Source organism: Schistocerca piceifrons, chromosome X, assembly GCF_021461385.2.
Source record: "Schistocerca piceifrons isolate TAMUIC-IGC-003096 chromosome X, iqSchPice1.1, whole genome shotgun sequence".
Classification (NCBI taxonomy): domain Eukaryota; kingdom Metazoa; phylum Arthropoda; class Insecta; order Orthoptera; family Acrididae; genus Schistocerca; species Schistocerca piceifrons.
Genome location: NC_060149.1, coordinates 65,784,046 through 65,794,685, shown reverse-complemented (window position 1 = coordinate 65,794,685; position 10,640 = coordinate 65,784,046). Strand labels below are relative to the sequence as shown.

General features: G+C 45.1%; 1 protein-coding gene across 1 annotated transcript in view; it reads left to right on the top strand.

The window, feature by feature from the left end:
• The first annotated feature begins 418 nt into the window (after positions 1–418).
• LOC124722179 (histone H1, gonadal-like) overlaps positions 419–10,640 on the top strand; it is an 84,450-nt gene continuing 74,228 nt past the window's right edge. The window contains exons 1-2 of the mRNA XM_047247379.1: positions 419–539; positions 3,260–3,388. Coding sequence (XP_047103335.1) covers positions 419–539; positions 3,260–3,388 — 250 coding nt within the window. The remainder of the gene's footprint in view (positions 540–3,259; positions 3,389–10,640) is intronic.

Genomic DNA, 10,640 nt, shown 5'->3' with positions numbered 1-10,640 from the left:
AGCAAACTGACACAGACCAGTAGCTGTATAGTACTGAAGCGGGGCTACACATTAGGCGACGAATCACTTCTGGAATAGTTCATTATTTCCGTTGCCATTTGAAAACACGATTTTAACTGCCAATGAAAAAGACATAGCAATTTGATCAGTGTAAGTTCTATTGGTCACCAAAATTTTCCACTAACGACGGGCAGTTAATGTTCTCGCGTAAGGAACGGTTGCGTAGTCAGACGAGGCTGTGGCGAAATGACGTCGAGATGAGTTTCACTGCCTGGAGCGGGAAAAGTGTCGGTAGGAATTACGGTCGGCAGTAATCCACTGGGAACTCGGATTTCATAATTTAATTTAATAGCACGCTCCAAATGGGGCCGTAGGTAGTGAAGTTGGAGAGCAGCAGTAAAAAGAGGCCCCGGCGAAGATGTCGGCTGCGGAGACGGCTGCTGCTGCTGGTGCGGCGGCGGCGGCGGCGGCGGCGGCGGCGGAGGCGGCGCGGAGGAGGACCGCGGGGTGGGGGAAAGAAAGGCCCGCCGCTTCTGAAGGCAAATTAGCGGTAATAAGGAAGAGCCTGCAGCGGAGCAGCGGAGGGGAGCCATCTTATTTCGCGCCGCAGACTCCTCCCACTCTTTCGCGCTAACATCCTCGCACTCGGCGGCACATTGTGCGATTCGTCGTCTTCCCTCTCTCCCTTCGCTTCGCCTTCCCACGCCTTCTAAGAACGAGACGCCCTCTCTCCTAGGGCCTCTCGCGCTTCGCTTTCAAATTAAATCCGTAGCTACGCCCACCCGCGCCCCCCAAAAATACCCCGCCAGCGGCGGCGGCGGCGGGCCCCGCGCGACTGCAGCTCAGACGCCGTCCTCGCACATACTGCACGCCGCTGCCGCTGCACGCTGCACGCTGCACTGGCGCCCACGCAGCCGCCGCCGCCCACGCGCCACGCCGCCACTATTTTAGCGAATTAGTTGAGATAGCGGCCACGCTGCCGCCGGCCCGATACCTCGGCGAGCAATCGGCCGCGAAAAAGCGGCCAGCCCCGGCGCAGGGAGCTGCGCACGTCCGCCGACGCTAGGTTCATCGATCCCTCGCCGACCACCCCCGCCACCGCCCCCTCCGCGCCCCTTCGCTGACTCTCTCCTCTCTCCTTCTGCCCGGGCGAGGCCTTCCGGCTGCCAACATGGCCACACCTGCCCGGGCGCTCGCTAACTTCCGTCACTGCCAAGGACACTCCCGAAAATCCGAGTTCACTTCCCTCTCGTTTTTCTCTGCTATAATCCAACTCTTACTTTCGTATGTTTCACTTCTATCTGAAAATTGACTAATTTTCCCAAAATAATATCGCGATAGAAAATTTGCTAGCACTTAATAATAATAATAATAATAAAAGATTAACGCGAACGTACGTTAAATTAGAGTTCACATTCTGCTATCACCCTCTTCTATAAATACAACCCACTCCCTACTTTCGTACGATTCACCCTTACCAAAACTAGCAAATTTTTACGTAAACATTATCGCGATACAAAAAGAAAAAATGCTTGTACTTACGAAGAAAAGAAAAGATTTACACGAACATATGTGACACTAAGACGTACGAAATATTTGTTTTCGTTAAAATATTCCTCAGTAACAGGCGAAAGTATAGAAAAAAAACACCGTACGTCACACCTACATACATTATTATCATACTTTCACGAAAAAAGAAACAAAAGAAATAATCAGAAACGCAAATTAAGTACAGTAGTCACAAGTAATATTTACTCACGTCGAATAAATTATTCTGGAATATTATTTTTATCACTTTCTCACACGAATCATAAGTGCAGGTGGGATCAGTAAAACTGAAATGGCGGTCGTATGACAACTTTTTTAACAACTATTAATGTCAGATTCCTGAAATTTGTCATAGCACCTCTTTTACAAGTTCTAAATTACACACACACTAAATAAAGAGAACGAACAGCGCTGTACTTTTTCGAAAAATAAAATCGATTCACACCAAAAAAACAACAATCTGCAAGAAATATTATTTGCAGCACAAAAATAAAAAATCCATAAACGGAGACAATGTTGGTACAGCTCGAAGTGTATGACATACAAGCTAGTGGCTTGTGACGACACTGGAAAATAGTATGTTCGTGCCCAGCCACAGAGAACCAAGACACACTCTTCTTGCTATATAAAAATTTTTCGCTGAAATGTTTCTTGATCACTTTTTCACTGGTCTATAGCTGATTCAATCAAATTTTTAAAAAAGGTAATGCTAACGCCTGATTTATGAGATTGTACTCAGCTGCTTCATATTACAAGAAGTATATTAAAAATGCAGAAATATGTAGAAATAGTTTCGCAAAATTACAATAAAAAATCTCTGCACTGTTAAAAATGGTCACAATAGTTTTAAAATCGGTTGTGAAAAATGCAGAAAGTAAGAAAAATAAAATTCAAAACTTTTCAAAAATAAAGAGTACAATGGATTCTAAACCATCAATAGTGTGACGGTGTTGTACATTACAGGAAAAGTAAAAAAAGAAAAAAAAACGAAAAAATAAATTTCAAAATAAAAATAAAAAATCGAAATTAAAAAATGTAAAAAAATAAAAAATAAAAAAACAAGGTTTCCTGTAACGGCAGCCATACTGCTAATCCTGTCTGCCATGTTGCTGTGTATTACAAGTAAAATACCAGAAACGAAAAAAATATTAAAAAGGTAAAGTATGAAAATTTCTAAAAACGTGGGGTTTTCGCGTGTTCGCGTATGTACTGTCAATCCTGTCACTGTGCTGTATATTACAAAAAAAAGCACAAAAACGAAAAAAATTAAAAATAATCCGGTAACTCTAAAAAAATCTCCTCACAGTTAAAACCGTTCAAAAAAATCTTGGGATCGATTATGAAAAAAGTAAAAAAATGTTATAAACTCTTAGAAGGATGAGTTATCGCGCGACGCAATCTGTACAGCGAATCCTGTGACGTAGCACTGAGAGCACTGAAAGAAGCGCATGTCTCTGGCGGCGGACGACTCGGGACTGAGGTGGAAAAGTGCGCGCCCCCTATATGTGCGGCCCGGAAAAACGCGCTCTGCGCGCCGCGCGCGCCCGGATAAAAGAGCCGCGCCGCGCGCCGCCTGGCCTCGTGATTGGTTAGAATCAACCGCCAAGTACGCCCCCACCACGCGCCAGCATTATCATCCCGTCTCTCCTTTTTTCGCCGCCTTCCCTCGTACGCCGCTTTTTCCCTCTCTACCTTTTATAAAATGCCGCAGCGCGCAGGACGGAAAAATCTGGCAGGGTGCGTGGAAAACGCCAAAAGCGGCCCGCGCCGCGCACGCGCCGCCGAAAAGAAGCAACTTTTGGCGTTGTTTTATGGCGGCGGCCGCGCCGGCCGGACCGAGGTAAGTCACTCTCCCTAGCTGCTCACCTGCTTCCGTAGAGTTGGCACACCTGCACATAGTCTTCGCACGTTTTGTCGAGTCTAAGAGGACCGTCCGGAACTGTCCAGATGGTGAAGAATTTCATCAACGTACGTAGCAAACTATGCACTAAACGCAAAACGGTCGGGTTTTCTCAACACTTACTCGTATTTCAGCCGGCTTTCTGGGGAGCGGGTCGTGGTATCACGTGTATTTCCTAAGGGCGACTTCAGAGTCCATGAGGATGTAATTAGGTGGCTCTCCAACTGTAACTGCAAAAGTGGAACAAGGCACGCCACACTTCTTCAGCTAGCTGAAACTGTTTATTCGAAACGGCTCAAACATCGAATCCTGAAGCCATCAGACCGTTGCCTTTGAGGACGTCCCTCTAGTAGGAGAGATTGTGACCTAGTTCCCCAAAAACCATAGTCATCACGGATGTAAACACCGGTCTTGAAAGTCAGCATTGTAAGATCATACCCGTATTTCGAAAACTTCGACTGCAAGGTTAAGGTAGCGCAGTATTCGCTCGGACAACACTGGGTTGTTCAAGGTCTCGGTAGAGACCCATCACATCCTTGTCTTATGATGAATCTCAGCTCTAAATTTGGAGTTGTTGCTCGTGGTGTGGCATCAGGGACTATGTTGGGCATTCCACAAGTTGTGCGCTATCCCCTCGCCATACATAGGACACACAGCTCATTTGACAATCTTAAAACACGTGGAGATTTTCAGCAAATACATTCCGTAGGTCTTGAGTAATGTTAATGCAGAGTATAAGTCGCGTCTACAATGTAACGGGTTCCTAGATGCTTGTCTGCTGCATCTCGCTAGATTTACGACCCGTCAGCTCCTTCAGTTCAGGAACAGTGTCATAATATTCTCTGACATCTCGTTCCTGGTCAAACGGGCTGTTCAGAAATTTAATTCGCCAGCCCCGTGGTTCACGGCCTTTTTTTCCGTTTTTGTGAGTCTTGCGAATCAGAGTAGCACTGTGAAAAATGGTACTAAGTGGGAATCTCGTTGAGAGGCACTATGTCCGTATCGTGCGGAAAAGGATGTATCTCAAACATAAATTTGGCCGATCACGTCAAATGAATGTTAGGGTCAAGAAGAGATACTAAATAACCGTTTCTGAACTTTTCCAAATGGTTACATCTCTTCAGGCAATTTCATCCAACCATGGCTTATCATGTGGGGCGTATGGTGAATTCATGTGTCCACTCAGAAATGTCAGTCACCAGAGGTCATTCACAAGATTACAGGAATTGTGAATCGTTACACAGAATTAAGCTTCTACCATAGTACGACAATGAATCATAGAAGTCTTACAATTCAAAATATTTTTATCGATAAGCGATGGCACAATCACGTTGCAGAGTTCAGATCTGGCCGAATCCATGGTCAGAGTTCCACGCGGAACTAGAAATAGTCGCTTTCCAACTACTGTACCTGCTAGCGTAGCAATGCGCCACTACTACTGGAAGACGCCAGCTGACCTCTCTCCTCCTCGGGTTCAGCAGTGCCTTGGTAATTATAATGGTTGTAAATCTAGCGAGAAACAGATCACTCCGGTTCAGGACGAAGAAGAATATTTTAAACTATATTTTTGTCAGATTATGCATATCTCTGGCGCGCCTTCTTTGGCTCTGGGTGCGGCCGCGCTCGCAAAAATCGAAGGCGTCGGCCACATCGCGCAGTCTCTGACGCCGACATTGATTTTGCAAAGAAATGCGCGGGAACCGGAAGCACGGACTACGTGATATTACATAAAATCGCGAAATACTTGCTTATTCATCTCTTACGCAGCAATGGATCCACTGCTGTAAGAATTCTGCGTCAACTTGCCAGTGCACAGCTATCACCTCAGTTTCTCTACCCTTTCGAGTTTACTGATGCCGAAGACTGCGCCAGCCACTGTGGCCGAACGGTTCTAGGCGCTTCAGTCCGGAACTGTGCGACTGCTGCGGTCGCAGGTTCGAATCCTGCCTCGGGCATGGTGACGTCCTTAGGTTAGTTAGGTTTAACTAGTTCTAAGTTTAGGGGACTGATGACCTCAGATGCTAAGTCCCATAGTGCTCAGAGCCATTTGAACCATTTATAATTCTATAGGCGGTGAATGTAAGATTAGGAAAGCGTTTGTTACACCAAGTTCAGTCTTCATCTTAGAGGGCAACTGTGGAAAACTATCTTGCTACCCTTAGCGTAATTAACACGAAATACGTGAAACAGCCTCCAGCTATCGTTTATTAGTCTCGGAAAAACGGTAACTTTATATGGGTGTTTCACAGGAATCAAATCCAAAATATACATATGACGGGTTCTCGTTATAGCGTATAGCGTAGTCTGATCGTGTATAATTTACGACTTCTGAATGTCTGTCTTTCGTGCGGCAGTAAGAGACTTGTTTGCTAAGCGTCCACGAACAATCACACTAATAGGAGTGGAAGGTCCACATTTGTGAGTATTCTATAACCAGGTAGGTACTACGGAATATACTTCTGCAGTAAGTCATGTAGCGTTTGGCTTATTGGCTGTAGGACATATTTGGACTAATCGCCACTTCTATAACAAATCGGATCGGATTTAGACGAGGTGTTGCTGTTATGTACACTATCTGATGAAAATTATTCAAACATCTGTTATTGGGCATTAATATGGGTGCATCAATCCTTCACCTTTACATCTTGAAGTCCGCTGGACACATTTTCAGCGACGTGTCTGACTGTTTGTGGAGGAATGGCAGCCCTTTCTTTCTTTAAGAGCTGAAACCAGACAAAGCAGTCGTGTTGGAAGCTGGGGTCTGGACCGAAATCGACGTTCTCACTTTTTCCGAAGGTGCTCCACAGGGCTCATGTTGGGACTTTGGACAGTACAATCCATTTCAGGAATGTTATTATCCACAAACCATTGCCTCAAAGATGCTGCTTTATGACATCATGTTGATGCAAACGTTCGTAGTCACCGAACTATTCCCCTACTCTACACAGCATGCAATGCTGTACAATGTGTTCATATCCTTCCACGTTTAGCGTTTTGTTGTGTAGAATAAGGATACCACACTCAAACCAGGAAAAACAGCCCCATAGCGCAACAAAAAAAAAAAGGTTCAAATGGCTCTGATTACTATGGGACTTAACATCTCAGGTTATCAGTCCCCTAGAACTTAGAACTACTTAAAATTAGCTAACCTAAGGACATCACACACATCCATGTCTGAGGCAGGATTCGAACCTGCGACCGTAGCGGTCGCGCGGTTCCAGACTGAAGCGCCTAGAACGGCTTGGCCCATACCGTAACACCACCTCTTATGTACTTTATTGTTGGCACCACATATGATGGAGGTAAAATTCTCTAGTCATTAGCCGAACACAAACCCTTGTATCGAAATGCCACAGGGTATAGTGTGAATCATCACGCTAAATCTCTCGCTTCAAGTCACCCGCTGGCCAGTGGTATCGCTTTCTACACCTCCTCGAGAGTCATTTAGCATGAACTACAGAAATATGTGGCTTATGAGCAGCTGCTCGACCATCGTACCCCATTCTTTTTAACTCCCTACGAATAGCCATTGTGCTAGATGGGCTGGTGGTAGGACTTTGGAACTCAAGAGTGATTCCTTCAGTCGATTTGATGAAATTTTGTATAACCACACTCTGCAATGCTCAACAGTCGCTATTCGTCAGTACATGAGGTCTTCCTAGTCATGATTCAGCTATGGGTTTTCCCTGGCGTTTCCGCTTCACAGTCGCATCACCAACAGCCGACTTGGACAGTTTTAGAAGTCGATGATGGATTTGTTGCTCAGGGGACATCCAAAGAATATTCCACATTCAAAGTTGCTGAGTTCTCCTGACCGACCCATTCTGCGGTTTCTGCTTCTCTAGTGACATCACAATACACCCCCACCCCCACTCCCCTTCGTTTATACTAGCCAGTTCACCTCTCATCGCATCTACTGGTCAATTCTGCGCATTGCATATGATGTCCAGATAATTTTGATGTGATAGTGAGTATGTCGTTGGTTGGTTGTTTGGGGGAAGAGACCAAACAGCGAGGTTATCGGTCTCATAGGGTAAGGGAAGGATGGGGAAGGAAGTCGGCCGTGCCCTTTCAAAGGAACCATCCCGGCATTTGCCTGGAGAGATTTAGGGAAATCACGGAAAACCTAAATCAGGATGGCCGGACGCGGGATTGAACCGTCGTCCTTCCGGTGAGTATGTGTCTGCAATTTGTGCGGAGTACGTTGTTGTTGTTTGTCCTGGAATGAAAGACACTGGATCCGTTCTGTAAGGAGTCATTTAGGCTTTTCTTCATTTCCCTCAATCAACAGATGTGAATTCCAGGAAAAAAGAGTAAGGTTTAAGGTTCGGTCGATGACGAGTACCTTAGAGTCGGACAGGGCAGAGACTCGGAAGTGACCTGTTCAAATGAAAATCTCGGATTTCATCTTACTCTATTTAGGCAGCTCACGGAAAACATAACTTAGCTACATGTTACATAGATCATTTGAACGATTCTTTCATGGAAATGATTTTGAACGAATCAGTTGACATTATTTTTTAGCCTTAAACGTTTTTGGACAGAATACTGGTTTTTAATAGAAATTCTTCCATAGAGTAGCATGAGTTGTTCAGGAGATATGATTTTAGGTTAGATTTGAAACTTGTTTTGCTACGTGCCAGTCGTTTTGTGTTATTGGGAAAATGATCAAATATTTTGCTGCTTCATACTGAACGCCTTTCTGAGCCACTGAGAGCCTTAATAAGGATAATCTTTCCCCTAGTGCTGAAGGTATACACATCACTGTTCTTCTCAAATTTTGATGGATTGTTTATGACAAATTTCACTAGCAAGTACATGTTTACCGCCTGACAAAGATTTGAACCTCGCTCCTCTAGAATGTGAGCTCAGTGCCTTAAACATGGGGCCACATCACTCTGTCTGATTTCGCAATAGTTCCTCCAACAATGGCCATGGAGAAACTTTCGCATCCTTATCCCAGCTAGTGTTTCGATGCTGATCATCTCAATGTCGACGGGATCTTCATTTTTTTAAAAAAAATTCATGGTCTTCAAGCATTCACGTAGCCTGCAACTAACACTCAGCTCCAACAAGGCGGCAATGCTCAACACGCGCATCTCATATCATCGTCTTAATCCCTCGCTCAGTAAGAAGCTTCGGAGAGTGTTAGTATGCACCCAGAACAGTGGTGCGTTATGTAGTGATTAACAGCTGTCTCCTCCCAAGTGTTGGCCACTTCATAACGGCGGGGATGTCTTCTTTTTCCCAGGATTCGAACCAGCTACCCTCCGTCAGAAATCACCGAGGTTCTACACATGTCCACACAGGCACTTACATTTGAAACAAATTTTTTTCCCATTCTAGAAAAGCTCATTCGCAGGTACACGACTCGATTACGACCTACTCTGCCACATTAAACAGAAGAAGCGACGCGGATGTATAGATTTTTCGGGGACCGATTAACACCTGAACAATTCAGTTATTAAAAGGTTAAATCAGACTCTTTAGTGTCACTTGAGTCAGAATTTATTACCAGAGACACGGAAGTCCGTTGGGGTCAAAATGGTTCAGTAATGTGTACGATATCATGGAGGTACAGAGATTGAGATACAGAGGTCAGTTAGCTACACCTAGTGCTCAGATTGTAATTAATTGCTCTATAGCAACATCCTGTTGCTTGCCAACAGCCTTCCTCTTCCAGTAGCGGTATCGCTTTTTCCGCGTGACTCGGTCTTATTCGCACAGTTGAGCAGCGGAAGGTGTAGCGACATCAGAGACGTGATAAAACTGGCGCGGTGCTGAGACCAACTACGGGAATAATTGGGGCCATTAGTATTTGCAACAAAGCGCGGCAACAGCTGCGCCGAACGACCTGCGTAAATCACCACCACGTGAGACTCAGCTCTCGCTGTCCGCCTAATAGCCGTCCTGCTACATTTTGTATTTCTGCTTAGGGAAACTTTCTTCCACAAAAGGCAGTACTTTCAGCGAAAAATTTAAAGGGAATTTTGAAACAATGAGACCTATCTGCATACACCCTTTGCAGTACATTATGAAAAGCATGGCAGAAGGTACTTAGCATTGTCCCATATGTTAGGGCTTCTTCCAATTCCTGTCGCGTATAGAGCGCTGGAAGAAGACTGATTAAATATCTCTGTGCTTGCTGTAATCAATCTCATTTTGTCTTCACGTCCCTGCGACAGCAATACGTTTGGAGCTGAAGAATATCTCAAGAGTCTTACCTGAAATTTTGTAAGTGTGGCCACGAGGGATAACTTGCGTCTATATTGGAGAGCCTGCCAGTTCAGGTTTTTCAACATTTTCGTAACGCTGACCTGTGAGTCAAATAAACTTGTGACCATTCATGCCATCCTTCCTTTTAACCCTTGTCAATTCTATTTCTTATGGGCCCCACACATTTGAGGAATATTCTAAGATGGGGCGCAAAAAAGTTTTGTAAGCAGTCTCCTTTGTAGACTGAGTGCATTTTCGCAGTATTCTGTCAATGAACAAAAGTCTGTCCCTGCCTTAGAGACAACGAAAGCTATGTGATAATTCAATTTTATATCTCTACAAATTGTTACACTCAGATATTTGTACGAGTTAATTGATCTTATTGTGAAACACAGATATTTCAGTCATTTGATACTACTGCAATACACTCCAAGAGAAAAAACCGCACCAGGAATTATCCGAATGGGACGCAAATAAGTAGATGTGATGAAACTTCCTGGCAGATTAAAACTGTGTGCCCGACCGAGACTCGAACTCGGGACCTTTGCCTTTCGCGGGCAAGTGCTCTACCATCTGAGCTACCGAAGCACGACTCACGCCCGGTACTCACAGCTTTACTTCTGCCAGTATCTCGTCTCCTACCTTCCAAACTTTACAGAAGCTCTCCTGCGAACATTGCAGAACTAGCACTCCTGAAAGAAAGGATACTGCGGAGACATGGCTTAGCCACAGCCTAGGGGAGGTTTCCAGAATGAGATTTTCACTCTGCAGCGGAGTGTGCGCTGATATGAAACTTCCTGGCAGATTAAAACTGTGTGCCCGGCCGAGACTTGAACTCGGGACCTTTGCCTTTCGCGGGCAAGTGCTCTACCATCTGAGCTACCGAAGCACGACTCACACCCGGTACTCACAGCTTTACTTCTGCCAGTATCCCGAGTTCGAGTCTCGGTCGGGCACACAGTTTTAGTCTGCCAGG